This window comes from Pinus tabuliformis, chromosome 1_2 (genome assembly GCF_031772625.1).
Source record: "Pinus tabuliformis cultivar Carrire ecotype Pingquan chromosome 1_2, CPIR1, whole genome shotgun sequence".
NCBI classification, from domain to species: domain Eukaryota; kingdom Viridiplantae; phylum Streptophyta; class Pinopsida; order Pinales; family Pinaceae; genus Pinus; species Pinus tabuliformis.
Genome location: NC_142298.1, coordinates 934,030,531 through 934,053,603, shown reverse-complemented (window position 1 = coordinate 934,053,603; position 23,073 = coordinate 934,030,531). Strand labels below are relative to the sequence as shown.

At 34.3% G+C, this 23,073-nt stretch overlaps 1 protein-coding gene across 3 annotated transcripts; it reads right to left on the bottom strand.

Moving 5' to 3' along the window:
- Positions 1–7,790: 7,790 nt before the first annotated feature.
- Positions 7,791–22,868, bottom strand: LOC149209009 (protein NRT1/ PTR FAMILY 5.3-like). Of its 3 annotated transcripts, none has more exons than XM_089394190.1 (5): positions 22,485–22,868; positions 22,176–22,393; positions 18,329–18,894; positions 8,265–8,878; positions 7,791–8,080 (listed from the first exon to the last, which is right to left on the bottom strand). In XM_089394190.1, exons 1-5 carry the CDS (start codon positions 22,624–22,626, stop codon positions 8,028–8,030), a joined length of 1,593 nt encoding a protein of 530 aa, XP_089250316.1. In that variant the 5' UTR covers positions 22,627–22,868; the 3' UTR covers positions 7,791–8,027. The 3 variants fall into 3 exon arrangements, with proteins under 3 accessions (XP_089250316.1, XP_089250317.1, XP_089250315.1); XM_089394191.1 differs by having other exon boundaries at positions 8,227–8,878; positions 22,485–22,867; XM_089394189.1 differs by having other exon boundaries at positions 7,791–8,878.
- Positions 22,869–23,073: the final 205 nt, after the last annotated feature.

Sequence of the window (23,073 nt, the reverse complement as noted above, 5' to 3'; positions counted from 1 at the left end):
AATCAGAGTCAATTAGCTTGACCTCCTTACAATCATACTTTAGGCAGCGATGTATAGTGCCATGAAGATACCTCAATATATGTTTGGAAGATATCCAGTGATCATGACAAGGCTCCAACTGAAACTGACTAAGAATGTTTACTGGAAAACATATATCTGGCCTAATATTTACCAAATACATTAGGAAACCCGCCAACCGTCGATAGGAGGTAGGATCCATATGACTAGAGTAGGAGCCCCTCAACTTCTTGAGATTGGTGATCATAGGAGTAGTCATCAGGGTGGAATCCATCATCTTGAATTTCTACAATAACTTGATGATGTAATTTCCTTGCCCAAAATATATCTCCCTAGGTCTCTGCCATACTTCTAGACCCAGGTAAAAATGCATAAGTCCTAGATTTTTCATTTTAAATTCAGCTGCCAACATCTTCTTGCATTCTTGAATTCTTCCCTCCATACTTGTGACGAATATATCATCCACATATAGTATAATAATTGTGGTCTCATTATTCACGACCTTGATGTAGAGATTCAGATCATCGTAACTCTTCACAAATCCAATTCTAAGTATATATACATCCATCCTTGCATACCATGTCCTAGGTTCTTGCCTCAAATCATATAGGGCTTTCTTAAGTTTTCAAACATGAGAGTCCTTGTTATTAACTTCAAAGCCTTTAGATTTTTCGATATACACTTCCTCATCAATGGTCCCACTCCGAAATGTAGTCTTTACATTTATTTGATGGATATTCCAACCCATTATAGCAGCCAATGAAACCAAATATCTAATGGTAGTGTAGCTCATTGTGGGAGAAAAGGTTTCTTCATAATCAATGCCTTCCTTTTGAGAGAAACCCCTTGCAACTAATCTCACTTTGTACTTTTATATGCTTCCATCAACAACCTTTCCAATCTTATAGATCCATTTAGAGGTGACAACCGATTTGTCAGTAGGTCTAGGAATTATTTCCATTCTTCGTGATGGATTGATATTCTTCTTGTGTTGCTTTCCTTGAAACCTCTTGATGAGCAACTTCCTTGAATTTAGATGGTTCAGATTTAATTAACTTTGTCATGTATGTAGCATAACGAAAATATATTTTCAGTTTCTTACTTTCCTTGAAGGTTCCTTTCACAACTTCGTGTCCTTCAACATCTTCTAATGTAACTTTTAACCAATTTAGCCTTTTCCTTTTGGTTGGGATGACCACTGATCGAATAGGCTCACTTGGTCCTTCTTCTTATTATTTATTTGTAGTATGGTTTTCATGATGAACTTATTCTTATTCAAATATGACAACTTCTTCATCATCAGAATCAATAGGAATATCCTTTGATTTCTTATATGCTTGATTTTCATCAAATATGACATCCCTACTTAATTCAAGTATCCAACGAATATTCCTTTGATACTTGAAGAGTCCAACTTCTTTCACTTGTCCTTTGGAACATGGATGTATGCTCGACTTCCAAAGATTCGAAGGTGATCCCCACTCGACTTCTTTCCTATGAATACATTTTCGGGTGTTTTATTATTAAGACTTTTATGAGTACTTCTATTTTGAATGTACATGGCTATCATTTTTTCTTCTCCCCATAGGAATTTTGGTAGGTATTGATCAAGGAGCATAGTTCGAATGCCTTCTTCAATTGACCTAGTCTTCCTTTCGACCAATCCATTTTGTTCGGGATAATATGGAACAATGAGCTCCCTCTTAATACATGCTTCCTTACAATATGAAATCAATTCCTTAGAAGTGTATTCCCCACCATTGTCATACCTTAGAGTTTTTATCTTTCTTTGAGTTAGGGCTTCCACTTCAGACCTAAATTCCTTGGACTTATCAAATACTTCATCCCTTCTTTTAGAAGGTAAAGCCATCTCTTTCTAGAATAGCCATCAATAAATGTTACATAGTAGATATGATCTCCAAGTGATTTTTCAGACTTGGGCCCATACACATCATAATGGATGAGGTCTAATATCCCTTTAGACCTAGTTTCACTATTCAAAAATGGCTTTCTTATATGTTTTCCCAAATAGCATCCCTTGCACACACCTTCATGTTCTAACTTCATATTGGGAATACCATGAACCAATTGACTAAGAGTAGGGTTGTGATTATAATTTATATGACCATACCTCCTATGCCATAGCTTAATGGGATGGATTTCCATATGAACCAAATCTTGAGGAGGTGGTGTAATGACTCTATAAAGGCTTCCTTCATGAATTCCAATAACCCTAGATTTATCAATGCTAGAGTCTTTTCCCAAACCAATAATTTTCCATCAACAAAAGAAACTATTCCCCTTTATCTTCTAAAAAATAAATTGAAAGCAAATTCTTTTTCAAACCTAGAACATATAGAATGTTGTTGAGGTGAACCTTCGATCCATTTTCTAGCTTTAAAGATGTTGATCCCAGGCCTCTAACAACATAGATTTTGTTGTCACCCAATTCCATTACATGAGAATATGGCTTCTTTGATAGTCTATGAGGTTGTTTGCTGTCTCTTGTCATGTGCCTTGATTCTCCACTATTAATGATCCATGCATTGTCATCATTAAGAGAACCTGTAAGAGTAGCAAAGAATCCTTGACTTTTGTTGTTGAATAAGTAATTAATGACCTTCTTGATGAAGCTTCTAGCAGTGTTGATACCCATTCTTATGTAGTTCATCAAAGAGGGAGTATCCATGCCAACAAAGTGATCTTCAACTTTTCCTAACCTTAGCTTTGACACCATGTTGGATAATCAATGCAAATATATTAGGGTTTTATTCTCATTACTTGATAATAAATTATGAGTTATGTTGGCTTATTTTACTTGTTTATTATATTATATTTCATCACGGAATTACCATATTATGTGTGTATGAAGATCACAAAACAATAGACACAAGATGTAGGTACTATGCCAGGGAGAAAACCCCCTCAAGGGGAAAACCTAGTTAAAAAATATCTTCATTTCAATAGTATTCTTTGACACTCTTCACCCTATGCAAAGACCAAACCTTCCCTCCACACCAAGTCAGCCTCCTAGATCTTGGAACTCTTTCCTGCAACACTTCCTTCCCACAACTTCGACTATGCATCAACTTCTAGCATCAAGAAACAATAAAACTTGGAAGAATTTGATCTCCCAAACTAGAGCATGAAACAGAGAGAGAGAGGCTCCAAAATTTTGATTTTCTTCTTCTCCTTAGACTTGACCCAACTCGCACTTCCTTTTTCTTCCTGACACCCACTTCGTACTTCTCCAACTTCGTTAGGGATATCGAGCTAGTTTGAGATGAGATGCTCCAAATGAATTTGACTTCCTTCTATTTATAGGCTTCAATTGAGGTCAAATTGATATCATTAAGCCAAATTGATCTCTTCTAGTTCGACTTGGTGTGGAGGTTACATAAATTATATTTGACTCAAAAGTAAACCTTTTTACATGATTCAAAAACCCAAGAAGGGTCTCTTTGAATGTATAATGACTCTATAAACTCAATATTAATCCTAGGAGTCCATAATGGAGGCTTTGACTAATATAATGATGAACCAAGCATGAAACTCATGTTTTAATAACTCATTGATACAATAATAAAAAAAAATTATTTATTCTTTTGACAAGTACATTTTATGATGACTCAGTTACATTAATGAAGATCGAACCTAGTTACATTTTCCAACATGATACACATGAAAAGTCATTTGTGGCGGGTAAACATGTCGTTGATGGCCCTAGATGCATATACGTTGTCTTTTCCACATTCTTGTTAAACGTACCTTGTAAATGCTTAGTCCAAAAAGTGAGTGTTCATTTCAATTTTTTTTGGGTGCCAGTGACAATTCTAGTATACATTTTTGCAAATTTAGTTGGACTAGATTTAGCCCAAAATGAGAAACCTAATAATTTTGGATGCAAATACATTAAAAATTTCTTTCTTTTAAATATTTATCAATAACTTTATTTTTTATGATATTTTTCTATTGATTACATAAATCTATTTTTCATGAAACTAAAAATACACATAAAGTCATATATATATATATATATATATATATATATATATATATATATTTGTATCAAAATATAAAATATGTAACTCTTTTATTCTTAATATAATTTCTAATCACTTTAAAAATAAGTTATGTGCTACACTAGTATATATTGAGATCTATTATCTCAAAAATAATTATTTGATGATGTTAACGGTATTCTAGCTTGATTAGTTTAATACCTTTTAACTTAAAATATATTATGGCTTTTATAAATAAATAAAATATACACAAATTTAGAATTATAATTAAAACAAAGGTATTACATAAGAATAATAGCCGTACATAAGAACAATGTGCTCTCTCGAATTCTACAAATTTTCTTTTAAGGAAATTTCATCAATTTAATATTTATGTTATCAACACTTGCACTAATGGAAATATGTGACTTGTGATTTGCATAAAAAATTACACATCAGTATTTAAACTAATCAAATTTTACATAGTTATACACAAATATTAGAAATAAAAATTATTTATTTGAAAATATCATTTAATTTCTTACATTTCATTTTGTTACACTATATTCAAATTTATCATAAAAGTACTTTGGAAGATCTCTCCAAGTTAACATATTATTATTTTTTCATATTTACACTACCACTAAAATATCCTGAGAAACAATTATCCCTTTCTGGCCTTTCTAAAGGGTTCAAACTCATCCTAAAATGGTAATTCAAAAAAGGTCATTGAAATAGTATATAAAATTTTAAAATGACTTGTCATTTGTAAAGAATGACAAATATTACAAATTTCAAAAGATCAACTACATTTTCAAGAAACCATCAATGTCTAGACTCCTAACTCTCTTTCTTAACCAGCATTATACCTTCCATGTTATGTGAGAATGGATGTGAATCATGAACATGATTCAATATTCATCACCCATTACTTGTTTGCATCTAAAGACTTAATCATTTCTATTCTAGTTGGTTTTCATTTATTTTTGATATGATGTACCATCACACACCTTTAAGTGCACTATATACATTATCTCATATAATTTATCTCATACTTTATCTCATTTTAGGTGTCAATTTAAAAAAATGCCAGGAGAACATAGATACCTTGTCTTTATAAACCTCCATTTGACTTCATTTTTTATGAACATTATTGATCCTTGTAAATATGAGAATTCACATATCATTTTGTGTCTACAATTCATGTGTTTAATCCCACCATTTCATAATCATAATTTTTTTTCCATTTCCTTCGCTTTTAGTTCTATGAAACACAAAAGCAATTAGTTATGGGTTATGGAAGTAAATTTTAGTAAAAATGAAAAATTATTAGGAATATTATGAATAAATGTGTCATAATTTTTAAAATGAAATAATAGATATTGAATGAGATCACCTCTCTTTCTTCATGTCCATATATTTCAACTATGTATCTAACATGTTGATTTATAGCTAGTTTATTGCATTGGTAATGCTATGTGTTTGCATATTATAGGACATGACATGATTATAAGGTTGATATCTAATATTCCCATCAGGGTAGTCTAACTAGTTAGGACTAATAGCTAAGGGGTTGTATTAGCAGCAATACAATGTTATTTATGGTAGCATGGATGGTAATTTGTTCTAGTTTTTATTATTCCCCTTATAAAAAAAGAAAGAGAAAAAAATAAAAAAAGTTAAAGGAAAAAGAGATTGGTTTTTAAAATTTGACTATTACTCAATCACATCTACTAGATTCTCGGCCACTTAGTATTTAGTTCATGGCATACTCATTATTGCAATAGATACTTAATGGAAACAAAACATATAATGAATGTTTAAATGAAAGTCTCTTTGAACAAGATTATCTATGGTAGCATGGATGGTAATTTGTTTTAGTTTTTTATTCCCTTTCTAGGAAGGAAAAGAGGAAAAAAATAAAAAATTTCTAGACTATGATTCCTTATTGTAAAAAAAAGAAAAAAAGATAAAAGATAAAAGGAAAAAAATTGTTAGTTTTTAAAATTTGACTATTACCCAATGGCATTTACTAGCTTCCTAACCACTTAGTATTTAGTTCATGGCATACTCATTATTGCAGTAGATACTTAATGTAAACAAAACATATAATGAATATTTAAATGTAAATCTCTTAATAGTCCAATGATCTTATATGGGTTTAAGGATCTTATATGGGTTTGGTCAAGTTCATGAGAAAGGTAATACATTGTTTTCTTTGTCTCACATAAAATTATATTAATAATTTTGTTTAGGATTAAAAACTCTACTAATGTTAGTGAGGTTTTCTATCTTGTATGCTATTTATTAATTTAATATACATGAATGTACGACCGTTGGACCTTGTTAACATGAAAAAACTTAAAATTGGGATTACATTAATTAAATTGTGATTGTGATTATTCAATTTTGTTCAACATGAAATCCTTGTTCTTCTTCCTCCCATTAATTGTTTCCCTTTATTTTTATTTTATGTATATATATATTTAACACCTTTTATTTTCTTGTTTTTTTTCACAAAATTAACACCAATATAATGTGTCTTTGGAAAGACCACCTTTATTTTTCCCTCTCATCTCAAGCCAAAATAAATGAAATAACACATCATTTACTATATTCATGCTTGAACAAAGATCACATTTGTTTTTCCCTCTCATCTCAAGCCAAAATAAATAAGATAACATATCATTTACTACATTAATGCTTGAACTAACATTATTTATGCCCACACGAGATTCCTAAGAAAGTTATGGAGAAAGTAGCATATTTCTGGTTATTATTAAATCTATGCTCATTCATTCCAACACATTTTTGTATGGTTTGACCAATAAAGTGCATAATCAATATGATTATCCTCAACAATAATAATTAACTTTGTGACTGTGATGTGTAATTAGGAAACTCTAAATCATAAACATTTTAGTTTAAATAATAACTAAAATAGTTATAAAACTATTAAGTTCTCTTTATAATTCATAGTGTTTGATAAAATTATCATCCTTTAGTAAAAACCTCAAAATTTTCCATAATTCTAAAATGTAGTCTTTGCACACCATATGAATACACATCACAAGTTTTCTTTCTTTTATTGATATTCACATAAAATTAATAATTTAATTTTAATATTATGTCTTGGCAACTAGACCACCCCCAACACAAGGACACCATTGTAAGAAACTATTGTTTTGAACATGGGGTTAGCCTACGTTTTATAGACACAAGGATTCACTCAATGAACTTCTAACATATCAGTGCATTAGTGGCATACTAAACAATATCCTTAATTTGACTATGTATTGGAGGATACCTCTAAAAATCAGATTATTTAACCTCTACCAATACTAACCCAATACACCTTCCCAATTCAAAAAACCCCTACTTTCACTAGATATTGTAGGTATCCATTTTTCATTAACCTTTTTTATACCCCTTTATATTTTTTTATTAACTTTGATCTCCATTTTTTATACATGCCAATACAAAAACCCTTTACCCCCTATTATATGCTTAATATATTATGTCATTTTTTCTTCAATATATATTTTCCAATATAAATGCACACGGTATGTTATATACATTTTGGAGTTTTTCATGGAGTATACTTTATAGTCAAATTTGCCCAAAAAACAACATAACTTTGCTGGAATCACAAGTTTGAATTGGATGCTCTCCATAAATAAAGTACTCCACCTATTTTTAAAAATATTGAATCCATCTATACAATCAAAAATACATGTCAAACAACAAAATATCAAAATTTAATAAAAACTATTTTAAAAGGCCTTGCACAAGGCTTATTTAACTTTTCTTATTAAATATATCACAAATAATTTTTTAACTAATAAATATACATTTTGTTCTCAAAATAAAGATACCCAATTAGGATCTCCTAAACAATGCAAAAGTCATATTCTGAAATAGTTGAAAAGATATCTATTAAACAATGAAAAGTGCCAACGCAAATCCCAAATGCTTCCCCATCCTCCTCTCAGCTGAGAGTTACAGTCTCTATTGCCTTCTCTGCTTCCTTCCCGAAAGCCTCAGTTGTTTCCCTCTTATATCTGTAGCAATATGAGACGAATGAGAAAAAAATGAAGTTCAACACATTAAGAACAGCTAAGAATGCATAGTAATAATCCAGACGCGATGCATTCAGATTATTAAGAATCCACGCCTTATGGTCCCTTCGTCCAGTGATATTACTCACAATCGTCAACAGAAAACTACCCACGAAGGAACCCACACCTAAAGAGCTTGTGTATAGTGAAGTTCCAAGGCTCTGCATACTTTCTGGTGCTTGATCGTAAAAAAATTCTATTTTCCCGATATCTAGCAACGCATCCGCTGTGCCCATCAGTGCAAACTGTGGAATCAGCGTGTATATGCTGCGGGGCACAATTGCTTTGCTGTTATTTTGGATCCCGTGATCTCTAATCACATCTAATCGTTTAACTTCAGCGGCAATTGCTATGCCCATCACAATAATCTGGATCACCATGCCTGCTCCCATCCTCTGCAGAGATGTTATACCTTTGGGATTCCCTGTAAATCTTCGGAAGACGGGGACCAATATTCGGTCATAGACCACCGTTGTTATTAGCATTGATAGCGTGAGGAAGGCCGAAGTGCTCGCTGCTGGGATTTCGAAGCTCCTGGAATTACCCAAATGCCTGTCCAGTGTCGCAGCCTGTTTTACAAACAGCGTGCCTACCAGCGTTTCCATCGTGCTAGGTATGATGGTCGCCAACCAGACGGGAAGAAGTCGTATCATAAGCTTCGTTTCCTCCACTTCAGTCACAGTGCTGACCTTGCTGTTGGTTGTGTCTTCTGCAGTTTTAATGGCTGCCTTGTCTAGGCATCTGTAATCATAACGAGTTTAAATTTTAATGAAACATAAGGAGAACTGTAGGGAAAATATAACTATCAAAATAAGATATTGGCACATAAACAAATAACTCCATTAAAGTCAAAGTTGAACCAACAAGATGTACACCATTCAGAATCAATGGTCTTGAAAAAAGAATGTAATGAAGTGTTGAGAAAATGAGATTATATAAATGAAGGGGATTCGTTAAATAATTATTTATTTAAATTGTTTTTATATATATAAATTATGTTAAGTAATTAAAAGAAATGATTATTATTAATTTTTATAAATAATAAGTTAAATTTATATCAAATATAATATAATATTATTATTGACCTTGTAATTTTTTTCTGAGGAAATATATGTTTTTAATTATTAAGCTGGCTAACTTTGTATATTTAATATATTGAATAAATATTAAATATATTTTTTTACAGGTTATGATAAAATATATTTTTTATAGGTTAAATTTATATAAATTTGTGTTAATTATGAATTTATTAAAATTTTAGAGTACAATCTATTTTAAAGTATAAAATTAAAAAAATAGATTTGCATTTTTAAAGATTTGATCATTCTTGATCTTTGAAAAATGCAAGGTTAACATATATATATATAAACTGCATATTAAGTATGGAAGGAATTAGACATTTCCTTCATCTCTTTTAATATAATATATACATAATATCTCAAATTCCATATTAGATACGGGGAAGTATTTCATTTATAACATTTATTAAGCTCTCAAGGTTAGCTTAATTGGCCTATGCCCTATTGTTGAAGCACTTATTCACTAGCACAACTTTATAAATTAAATCACTACTTAATGTTGCTAGGTATCAATTTATAATATACATCAAAGCACTTACTTCATAATAAGTTTCACATTGCCCCAAAAAAATCATAAAAAATAATTATATTATAACTTAGTCTTAAATCTTATGTGAGTTAAAGATATCTATATCTAAATCAATAACTAAATAACTAACAAGATTTTTAACCATGAAGATTCTTATCCTATAAATAGGATTTGTGACAATACCATTGCTTATCAATACCATATGTCCATAAAAGCATAACTCATTTCACAGTCAAAATACATTAATATATTTTAATTTAATTTTTGTTTATAACAATTTTTTTAATTAAATTGAAAAGAAAAGAAGACATAACTACCATTGAAATGAAGGAGCGCGACGGCCGAGCAGAGGTGCACAGGTAATAGCAGCCAACCAGAGACGGGTATATGTGGTTTGACAGACCATTATATCCAGGTACATAAACTTTCGAAAGAGTCCAATATCCCAGAAGCAACGCCTTAGCATATATGGAGCCCATCGCATGCTTTCTATTTAGTTGATAGCTGTTATTTAACATGCAATCCTTCTTATCTGTCCTTAAAATGAACTCAGCGACTTAGCTCTTTCCCTTTTCCATGTAGCTGAACATAACTTTCTGTTTCTCGATATATTCGGCCAATTTTCACATATGCTCCCTGATATTATCCGCCTTCCCCCTGCGTCCTCATGACGCAGTGGTGAGTAAATTACCTCAGCTGTTTTTCATATGACCTTCTTCGATTGAGACAATATCTCTGTTTGTTTTTTCTACTGATTGCACCTTGGCTTCGGTCTGTCTGCGTCTCCAGGTATGGTTATTCTGTTACTTATAATATGCTTTCACTATTCTATATATGGTAGTAGACTAAAAGGAAAAGAACAGTTTTACATGATTCTGTATTATCAGGGAGTGTTTTATCTCTTTTCAAAAGATTTTCATGAATTTCTTCAATTAGACAGAATCATATATAGAGGTATGAGCACATTTTTAGCTATTATATGGATATTTTCTCATGTTTGAAAGGTCATACTCTTACTAGTCATGGTTTCGAATTCTAAGATTTCAAAACTATTGTGTCATCTCTAAGCCATGCTTTGAGTTTCGCTTTAAGCTAGGGTCATGGTGGTGTGTATGTGAGGATTTTTTCTGTTGTTGTATAGTCTGCCCGGATGAGGTATCATGAGGATAATCTCCATGACCAGGGATGAGCAATTGGATTCTCACTATTTCTGTTTCATGAGGATGTCTTGATGATCCTTCGCAATTGTTTCTCTCCATCTCCGGCTCTGGTTTCTCTCCTGTCATCATCTCTAGATTTTCTCTCTGGTTTTACCGGTTTCTGGTTTCCGGTATTAGATTTGAATTTCCCTACGGTGGGTAGATCTTTCTAGATACTAATCTACTGCCTTTCAGAGCATTTAAGACCATTTTAGGATGAAAGTAAATGCTTCAATCAAATGGAGCCGTCATAGTTTCAAATATCTCTCCATCATGACGCAATCCAGCTCATGACTCTGTCAGCCATCTATTAATAGGGGGACAACTGGCTTTGTTTATGAATATGCCCCTTTGAGAAATGTGCTTTTTGCTCCCCGAGGTATTCTGTAGCATGTACTTTTGGTCAGTCTTGAAGTAGATGATCCTACTCTCTCCAGGCTCTTTGTTCAATCATCACATGTCTATTCTGATTGCAGTGTCCGATTCACATCTCCCTTGGATTTTCTTCTGTACTTAGGGGATTTGGTTTAGGTGTCCCATTTATTGAATGGAATTTCTGTCGGACACATCCGCCACGGAGCCAATGGTCCACGCGGCCATCCAGGCGGAGTCCATCAAAGAAAAGGCCAAGTTGTCCAACGATTGGCAATCCACATTGGATGAAATGGTGATTCGTCCTTCGGACCCTCAAAGGGATTGTATAGAGATAAAAAGCAAGCCATTTGTTGGGGATCGATCTCGAAAGAGTCAAAAGCCTGTAAAATCTATTCCGCCTCCTGCTGCCATAAAAATTGACAGCGTCCACTTATCAAACCGCATTGGAAGCCTTCAAGATAAAGCTCTGGTAGGCCGTTGGCATTTCCCGGAGATGAATGACCAGCATATGAGAGACTGGCTTGAAGTTCAGTGGAAGCCTTTAATAGGATATGTCCCGATTATAGCCAGGTTATTAAAAGAATGGTATTGCTTCCACTTTCTTAGCGCAGAGGACCTGGAATCTATTCTAAAACATCAATGGGTCTATGGTCGTAGTTTTCTGGCCTTGCATAGGTGGTACATGGGTTATAACCCTTTAAGAAACACACCTTCTAATAACCTCATTTGGGTGAAACTTCCCGGATTGCCTCTGGAATTATGGTCGAAGGAGACCTTAACAGAAATCGGAAATGCTATAGGCAGGTGTGTTTATGTTGATCCGTGGTGTTTAGGGGAGAAAGACAAAAGAATGGCTTGGATACTGATTGAAAAAGCCTACCGTGGAGGCTTTCTGGAGCACATCGATATCAGTTGGAACGAGCAGAACATTAGACAGAGGTTAGATTTCTGGGGTGTGCCCTTTAGATGCGCTGCTTGCCATCTCACTGGTCACCTTATTAAGAATTGTCCGCGGCATCATATGAAAGGCCGAAAGCATTATGGTCTTACTAAATTCGTGGAAAAGCCCCATAGATGGAAAGTCTCTTCTTTGGATTCTGAAAAATTGGCTTCTCCAAAAAGCTTTTCTCGGTCACTTCATCAAGAGGTTTCTGATGGGGACTATCTGAAATCCCCCTCGCCGCCCAAAGAACCAGATCCCATGTATAGAATTTCTCCTTCCATGCCAGCGTTGGAGACTGCCTCTGATTATGAGATACCTCATCCCCCGAATCCTCCTATGGAATCGTCCTCCGAACATGTTGTTCCTATCCCGCTTCCTTTTTCTAGACTCGCTTTTAGTAAGGAAATCCTCCATTTGCGCTCTTCATCGTCGCCCCCTAATCAGACAAAAACTCCTGTTGGCAATGATTTGGATCCTCTGACTGCACCCACTCCTGTAAACTCCCCTATTTCGTCGCCTACAAACTCTATCGGTAGCGACCTTGACTATCTTTTGTCAAAAAAATCGCTTGACCTCAGGCCACTCACCGTTCATAAACTCGACAAGCGAAGCTCTCCAAAGATCAGTCCAAAATCGGCAAATAATATCACTGTGAGAAGAAAGAATAATCGAGGCAGTAGGCATTTCAGGGGGAGGGGAGATGCTTCTGGCCGAGGTATCAGTAATCTTTCACTGATCGACATTCCTATTATTGATATGTCTGATGATAGGCCTCTTAGAGCAAGCAAGGCCGGATCGCCTTCGAAATGAATTTCATTTTATCAGTTAATATTAGAGGTCTGGGACCAGACCTGAAATTTTTGGCCTTAAAAAACTTCTTTTTGTCGGCAAATCCTAAAATCATACTAATACAAGAGACCATGCATGCAACATCTGTAACAGTGTCTTATTTCAGGAAAATGTTTCCCCTCTGGCACATTTCTGCTGTGGAGGCTATCGGCCTATCTGGTGGGTTAGCGGTGTTATGGGATCCTTAGTGGATCAATGCAAAAGCTTATAGCTGCATTGCAGGCATCCTCATTTCAGCTCAGATAAGGGGGCAAAAATGTCCTATTAATATATTGAATATATATGCTCCATACAAGAACAGATCGTCATTTTGGGAAAGTCTATTTGCTTCAGAAATTTTTGATGTGGAATCTTTATTGATTGCAGGTGACCTAAATATCACTCTTAATATGGATGAAATATGGGGCATCAATAAAAAACAGGATCCTATTGCGGCCAAGATTAAGAACGAGCTACTAAGCAGAAACTTTATTGACATTCTCCCTCCCAAAATTCTTCCAACATGGGAAAATGGAAGGATCGAGAATGCTTATATTGCTAAAAGAATTAATAGATTTATCCTTCACGCCAGTTTAATTGACATTCTGGGCATGCCTTTTTCTACAATAGAGAATATCTTTATCTTCGATCATAGGCTGATCATTCTTGGATGGAGGGATAAGGGATTCAGAACAGGCTTCTCTTTTAAATTCAACAGGCAATGTTTAGAGGATCCAGAATTTAATAACACTATAACAAAAGCGTGGATCGAGATGTCGTCTTCAAAATCTTTACCTACCTTAATGAATTTCAGGGAAAAGATGGAATCAATCCGAAAGGTAGTAAAAGAGTGGCAGTTCCAAAAAAGGCAAGCGAATAAAAAAGATCTCTGGGAAATTCAAATGGAGCTAGACAGTGTTGCGGATTCCATGGCTAATGACTCCTTATCTTTTGAAATGAGATGTCGAATTAAGGGTCTTCAAAAGAAAAAATTAATGATAATGAAACAAGAAGAAACTTTCTGGAGATTAAAAGGTAGAGCGATATGGATGAAAGAAGGAGATAGAAACTCAAAATTCTTTCATAATTATGCAAATTTCAGAAGGGAAAAAAATTCGATATGGAAAATCAGTGACGGAAAAGGGGGCTTCCTTTATTCTCAACAGGATATTACAGATGAGGTAGTGGCTTATTTCAAAAATCAGTATAAAATATCGGAAAAATGCAAAATTCAGGATATTTTATGGGGAATTGATCTATTCCCTCGCATGTTTGATGATGTTTCAAATGATCAAATATTCAAGCCAGTTTCAGAGTATGAGTTGCTTGCTATTATGAAATCCTTCAAACAGGACAAGAGTCCTGGTCCAGATAGCTGGACGATAGAATTCCTCATTCACTTTTTCGATATCATAAAAGCTGATCTATTACGGATGGTCGAGGGCACCAGAATGGCGGGCAGTATTAATAAAAAACTCACCTCCACTAACATAGCACTTATTCCCAAGAAGGGGGATGCTCAATCTTTTAAAGACTTTAGGCCGATTTCGCTATGTAACATCTCTTACAAGATTGTTTCGAAGATTATAGCTGAGAGAATCAAAGGAGTTTTATCAGAGTTTCTAACAAAGGAGCAGCACGGTTTTCTGAAAGGAAGAAACATACATGATGCTGTTGCAAGTACTCAAGAGGGTCTGTACACTATCCATTCAAAAAAATGTGATGCGGTTATTCTCAAAATTGACCTCTGGAAGGCATACGATTGACTAGGTTGGGGCTTCATCAGGTGTTTGCTCGCAAAGATTGGTTTGAGTACCAATATGATCAACTGGATCATGGCCTGCGTTGAGCCAGTGGACTATGCAATCATCATCAATGGGATTCCATCCCCATTCTTCCGTGCGGAAAGGGGTCTTCGTCAGGGATGTTCCCTCTCCCCGCTACTATTTATTTTGGCAATGAACTCTCTTAGCCTGCACATCAATAAGGCTGTCAATGAAAACATGTGCTGTCCCCTAAAAATATGCAGAAGCATTTCAATCTCACACAATTTATTTGTTGATGATATCATCTTATTTGGCTTGCTTTGCAGGGTCACTTGGATATGTTTCTATGAAATCATAAAAAACTTCCAGAAGGCTACGGGTTTGCTAGTTAACAACGAGAAGTCTGCAATCTATCACAATGATATAAATCAAGAAGCTGTTGCATGGTTATCTGATCTTTTTGGAATAAAAGCGCAATCAATCAGTTGTGGTATTAAGTACTTGGGTTTCCAGATCAAAGCTAATGGTTACTCAAAATCTGATTGGAGTTGGATCCTGGATAGATTCTACAGGAGGATATCAGCATGGGAATTCAGATGTCTATCCTTGGCGGGAAGAGTGATTCTGGTGCAATCAGTATTGAATCAGCTCACGGTTTACTGGGCACATTTATTTTCTCTCCCTGCAAGTATTATTAAAAGCATGAATAGACTATCAACTAACTTCATTTGGGGTGGTCAAGCAGATAGGAGGAAATACCATCTCACAAAGCTAGCCAGTATCTCTTTACCAAAAAGCATGGGGGGTTGGGGTTTGCTCGATATGCACTCATTCGGAAGGGCCCTGTTATGCAAGTTGCTGTGGAGAGCTGTTCATGGTGAAGGTCCATGGAGTAACATGATTCAGACGAAATACTTAAGAAGGAAGAGCTTACCATTCTGGCGCAGAAAAGGAATGATCAGTGCCTCATATGGCTCCTCAATTTGGCTTAGCCTCCGTAAGATTGAGACATATTTTTTGAAGAACTTAATCTGGCATTTTCAAACTGGTAGTAAGATTCTCATTGATAAGGACCAGTTCAAGAGTGGCGTTGGGGAGATTAATATTCATGAATCTTTTTTGAATTTTCTTCATAGAAAAGGATATTTCTATTGGGATAAGCTGATAGCTGGCTGGCAGGGGCCTATTCCTCTGTGGAAAGATGCAGTCGCACTACAGATGCCTCAAGAGATTGCACTTCAATGGGATCGCATTAGGGCGGGCCTTAAAAACTATGGCATATTTCGCACTGTGGATTCTGATTACCTTATTTGGAATCTCTCGAAAGAGATGAATGTAGTAAGAGTCAAAGAAGTATATCAGCATATTGTTGACTCAAAGCAATTTCCACGCAATCCTATTTTCCCACAAGTTTTCTGGAAGGATGGCTGCCCTTCGAAAATGATTCTATTTACTTGGCTTACCTTTCATAACAAAAATTTAACCTGGGAGAATTTAATGAAACGAGGATGGCACGGGCCAGGCTTATGTCCATTATGCAGATCAGAAGGGGATAATAATTTTCACTTGTTTTTAAATTGCAATAAATCTCAACAAATTTGGCAGGCTCTAGAGAACAGTTATGGAGTCCAACACATGGCGCATGCTTCAATTTATGAAATGATCATATGGTGCAGCGAGCAAAAGTTACCTTGGAGAAGGATCGTCATCCTTTCCTTGTGGAACATTTGGAAGTGGCGTAACAACATTATTTTCAATGGCATTAAAATTTCCTGCTCAGAAATCATCTTTAAAATTGTTGCTACTTTCGAAGCCCTCCCGCAGAAATCTATCAATCATAAAAAGGTAGATTCCTTTGACCAATCAATGGAGTCCTCATCTTTCCCTAAGGCGTTCTTTGACGGTGCTGAACAACAAGGCACATGTGGTTGTGGTATCCTGATCATGATAAATGAAAATACACATTTCTCCATTAACTGGAATGGGGGGAGTGGTTCCAATAGTAAAGCAGAGGCTATGGCTCTCGCTGGGTTATTAAAATTTTGCCTTTTCCTTGATCTTCAGCATGTTTCGATATATGAGATTCGAAGGTTATGGTAGACTTCATCTCAAGAAAAAATCATATTCTAGTACCACATCTGATTGGCTGGATGGATAGGATCAATTTCTTTTGGGACTGTCTGGTCGGAGGCTCTATTCACCATATCTGTAGGGACAAAAATATGCAGGCTGATTCTCTGTCTAAAATGGGTCTTCATTCTGCTCCAGGTTTATGGTTTCTGCAGATTTTCTCTGATGGGGAAATCTTTCATATCCAAGAGTTTACTCTGCCGGATTTCTAGGTTGCATATTTTTATTTCACAGGTTTTCCTTGGAGCGTTTTGATCATATGCGGCTGCTTTTGTATATTTTTGTGTATTTGGGTGGTGTTATGATGCTTTTGAATATGCTTTTGATTCCCGTACTCTATGATCATCTGGATTATTATACTATGGGGATCCCCCAGATCTTTATGCCATAGCTTGATCCTATTATCATTATCCGGATTTACTCCCATGCTGATCCCATTTTGACCAAATTTTATGGGTCAATTACAGATGTAAATATATGAACTCTTATATCTCTCATATAATATAATATTTTGCTTTTTCGTCCTGAAAAAAAAAAAAAAAAAAAAACTACCGTTTAAATAAATATCAACCCCCTATTCATAACTATTACTGAAAATATCCATATATGTTTGGTAAAGGTTAAATCCCTACCATCCACTCATTATTAACTAAAGTAGATGGTAGGGATTTAACCTCAACCAAATATTCTAGAATATTTTTAGTACTAGTTATAGATCAAAGGTTGAGATTTATTTCAAAGAGGATATGAGTTATGACATTTTGGACATGTGGTATTAACAAGCCATGTATTGGTACATGGTATTATAGCAAAACATATGGGTTAAAATCTCCATGATAAAGTGATGGCAATTCTCCATGGTTAAAAATATTATTACATTTTACATATTTTGTAAATAATAAAAGTAATAACAATTATTATAAAAGTAATAACAATTAATAATAATAATAATAATATTAATAATAATTTGAAATAAATCTAATTTTTATGATTTTCTAATCTTGGTAATGTGAGATGTATCATAGGAAAGTGTTTTGAGGCCTATCACATTTACTAACCATTGAGATACACCCATTTTATTATGAACATTCTTAATCTATAAATAAACTTTGTTAAGACACCACAGGTCAATACTATGCCTACAAAGTCATTATTCATATGATACATACTTTAAATAAATAAATCTCAACTTTCTATTAATAACCACTATTAAAAACATTATGAAATAACATCCACCTTTATTTATTTATTTATATATATATATTCTAACATCATTTAAAATTCTAAATACTCATTGGATCCGACCTTAGCAGCAGGAATAATCAGAGTCAAATGAACTGACCTTAGAACCCGAGTCTGAGTGTGAGCAATGGGATATCTTCCTTTACTAGCGTATTCAGCGGCGTCGACTTCGAATAACTGAGATGGATCTGAAGAAGCTTGGAGCTTGCAGTTGTGAAGTACTCTGACAACTACCCTTCCCATTCGTTGAAGAGGACTACCAGCTCGCATCTTATGTCTGTAAAGGGGAGTTCCAAACAAAAAGAGAATGAATGATAGGACGAGCGCTGCTGTGATGGTCCCATAGCTGACACCCCAACTGATCCTGTCTTCGATGTATATCAGAAATGTTTTACCAAAAAGAGTACCCAGAAATATGGTGAACATCCACCAATTGAAAAATGAGTTTTTCTGGCTCTTTTCCTTGGGATTGAAATCATCAAACTGGTCGGCCCCGAAAGTGGAGATGTTGGACTTTGTTCCTCCAGCACCAACCGCCAGAAGATATAAGCCAGAATAGAAAATAGCAACCTGAAGATTCGACGCACTGTCACAGCCTTCGTTGGGAGTGCAGGCATGGGGTCTCAGAGATGGCAGAGAGACCGCCAAAGTTAGAAGCGCCATTCCCTGCATCAAAGTCATTACCCAATCAAAACTAAGATCACCATTGCTCCGAAATCAGCGTATTAATTTAAACGAAAGTGGATTAAAATTTAGACTCGAGAAATAGAATATTTGAAGTCGATAGTGAATGAATATATAAAGGATTTAACGTTCAAATTCTGCATATTATATAACTATTATTTTATTAAAAAGTTATTAAATTTTAGGTAAAGATGATTGAAAAACTGTAAAATTTCATATAAAGTTGAAAAAAATACATAGAAAACGCGGAAACTTTTGTAATAGTTAAAACATGCTTCTAAATATTTCGTTGACCTGACCAGATAAAGGAGTGTGCAGTATTTTACATATGCTGCTGAACTTACCAGATAAGGAGTATGAGCATGCAATTTATTAAAGCGCTATTAAAATAAGTAGCATAATTTTAATTTAAGAGTTTAATTTTTTTTAATGTTTTAGGTTTTTTGGACCCTAGTCAAAATTTGATATGGATGTATTAGAATGGGGTATTTTATATCATTCAATTGTTTGAGAAATTTTCTATTGTACATTAAAAATACATTTAAAAAAAAATAATAATAATCTAATTTAAAATTATATCACCTAATTCCATACCAAAAAAACCTATTTAAACCTGACAATGCAGATTCTAATCTACCTAAACATGACAATACACATTTTAATAAAGTTAGAGTTAATGAGATATACCTTAAGTTTTAATAAAATTATAGCTAATAAAATATACTCTATGTTTTGAATAAAAAAATAACAATCTTATTCAAAATTATATCACCAAATGACAGAACAAAAAAACCTACCTAAACCTGACAATACAGATTTCAATCTACCTGTACATGACAATGCAAATTTTAATAAAATTATATCGAATGATATAATATACCCTAAGTTTTGATACATGAACGCAAGCTTATGGTACGAATACTTGCAGATGCTTTTTATAAGGTTGTAAACGTACACAAATGCCAAAGTATCAGCCAAATCCTCCACAAAAGGACCCCAGCTGTTGCTACTGATGGTAGCATATATTCTTTTAAGTTCGTGATTGTTTCACACAAATTATTCGAATCCAATAAAGAGGACAAATAAAGTTAAAAAAACACAATCTAATTTTCAAGAAAAGGTATTTAACTCCAACCAAACAAAAAAAAGTTGCAGCACAATTATGAAGAGTCTATAAAGAAAACGAGAGGTTGCAGTACAGCTATCAGAGTCTATAAAGAGAGGTTGCAGTACAGCTATCCACCGTCTATAAAGATTAGAAAAATCAGTTGATATTGAAGCCAGACTAGCAGGTTTGAAATTCTGCAACTACGTGAGAATATTGAAGAAAGCAACACATAAAAAAATAGTTGATATTGAAGCCCGTCTTGTCCTGTTGTCTTGTCTTAATCTAGCAGGTTTGAAATTCTGCAACTATGTGAGGATAATGAAGAAAGAAAACACATAAAAAACTAGTTGATATTGATGCCTGTCTTGTCCTATTATTTTGTCTAGGCTAGGTTTGAAATTCTGCAGCTATGTGAGGATAATGAAGAAAGCAACACGGAGGGTGAGCGTTGCATCTTTTAAAGTGAAAGCCATTTTATTTTCAATTTGGAGATGGAAGGGTAAAAATCTTAAGGCCATTTTATATTGATGTTATTTGGTGGTTGAGAGTAGATTGTCAGGTAAATAATATAAGTTCAGATTCTAAAATGATGTTATTTTGTGATTGAGAGTAGATTGTTAGGTAAATAATATCAATTTTTAAAATGATGTTAAATTGGGTGGTTGAGAGTAGATTGTCAGGTAAATAATATAAGTTCAGATTTTAAAATGATGTTATTTGGTGGTGGAGACTAGATTGTAAAGTAAATAATATAAATTTAGATTTTAAAATTGTAGAATTTTGTATGACGATGTAAAATAAATTAAAATATATATATTTAATATATATGATTGGATTTTGAAAATTTGTCAAATTTTGAATTTGAAAATAGATAATAATAGAAAAAAATGTAATCATATTAGTTCACAAATTAAAACAAGATAATAATAAAAATATATATTTATAATTTAAATATGGCTAATCATATAGGCTTCTTGTCTTGAAGATGAACCACACTAGTTGGTTCGAAGACTACAATTTCTCCTTTGTGAATTTTCTCCTATGTGATTCTTAACGAAAGTTCTTGTCTTGAAGATGAATCACACTAGTTTTGTGAATTTTCTCCTATGTGATTTTTATTGAAAGTTCTTGTCTTGAATATGACCACCACATTACTTACTTCGAAGACAAGATTTTCTCCTTTGTGAATTTTCTCCTATGCGATTTTTACGGAAAGATTTTTTGTCAGCCAGATTATGGATCACAAAACCCTGAATTCAAAAATGGCTGACAATCAAAGATAACCATGGTCAACTTGGTTTTTCATAGTCATGTTTAGCGCACCACATTCTATCATCTTTGTCCCTAGTCAACAATGCTAATCATGGTCAACCATGGTCATGACCAATGTTGACCGTAATCAACCATAGCAACCTTGCCAACCATAGTCAATTGTTTGCAACCATAGTCAATGTTAATAAACAATTTATAACCATAGTCACCCACTCATGTAGGGAGTCAACTAGCACAACCATATTATTGTTGATATACTCGGATGAGAGGAACCAACCATGGTCATGACCAATGTTGACCATAATCAACCATAGTAACCTTGCTAATCATAGTCAATTGTTGTCAACTAAGGTCAATGTTAATGAACCATTTATAAACATAGTCAGTGAATGTAGTTGATATAATGAAATGAGAAGAATTTTCCACCCCACATCAGTATTAACCACATTTACTAATATAAATATACCAATAATTTTTTATTTTTTATTTCCAAACCTTCAATAATAATTAATATCCAAAATTAACCATTAATAATAATTGATATCCAACTAATTAAAACAAGTAAACAAGCCCCCTCTATATATATGATTTAAAAACACCTTTAAACATAATTTTGAATGATTGTCTTCTGTGATCCATATCAATTTATGAGAGATTCTTCAACCTAAATCACATAGAATATCATTTGTCGACGCGTTTGAACCAACTTGTCCTGACGATGAACCACACTAGTTAGTTCGAAACTCGTCGACAAATGATATTCTATGTGATTTAAGTTGAAAAAATGATATTCTATGTGATTTATGCTGAAGAATCTCTCACATATCGCACTTAATAAACTCAATAGCAGCTATACCAATGGGATTCAGACGAGATTGTTTACCACTACATAGACAGCTGAGAAGACTATGAAGGTCCAGTAGCGACCCCAGTGACTATCGGCAATGTAAGCTCCTAATATGGGCATTATCCACATCGTACCGGTCCAATTGGTGACATTCCTGGAAGCAGAAACCGTGCCCTCGTGCAGCTTGGTTGTGAGATAAATCACTAAATTAGCCCAAATTCCGCCAAATGCCAATCGTTCGCAGAACTCGTAACCTGTTGATTCAAAAATAGCGATTAAGCTAGGGAAAACATGAATTCCTAGCAGTAAAATTCCTGCAGATAGATGAAAAAGGCGATTACATACCAACGATGAACGAACAGGCTTTCAGCCCTCCAGTTTTTTCTCTTGAAACAGGCCTCCCTTTCAAATCAACCGACCCGTCCAATGCAATTTCCGTTTCTTCCATTTCTTCGGACTTCATCTTACAAACTTGATCTCCAACCATTGTTAGTGATGGGGAGATCAATAAAATACCAGATATCGCCCCACAAATTCACAAGCTGGCGGCTCTTCGACACACAAACTCAAGAGCCCTCAGACATCTTCATGAATAATTCAGATGTACTCCATAATCAAAATTGATGAAATACATAGATAAAGTTCAAACCCTTTTGCAGTCGGCAGAATAATCGCCATTTCACTAGTAATTTTGACTCGGGTCAGCGGCGCGCAAGCTTGAGACCAAATTCGCAGTTACGGAATTTGCCGGTAGAAACACATGTCACGTATATGATAAGGATAGTGAATGATTTTATATTTCTTGTTTCGTCGGTGGTGAAATTCTCTTTCACGTCCAACATGATACGAATTTGGTAGATATTCACGTGCCACCAGTCTCATAAAGTCAGGGAATGATATGATATGTTGGTCACTGATCGATATTCAATTTGAA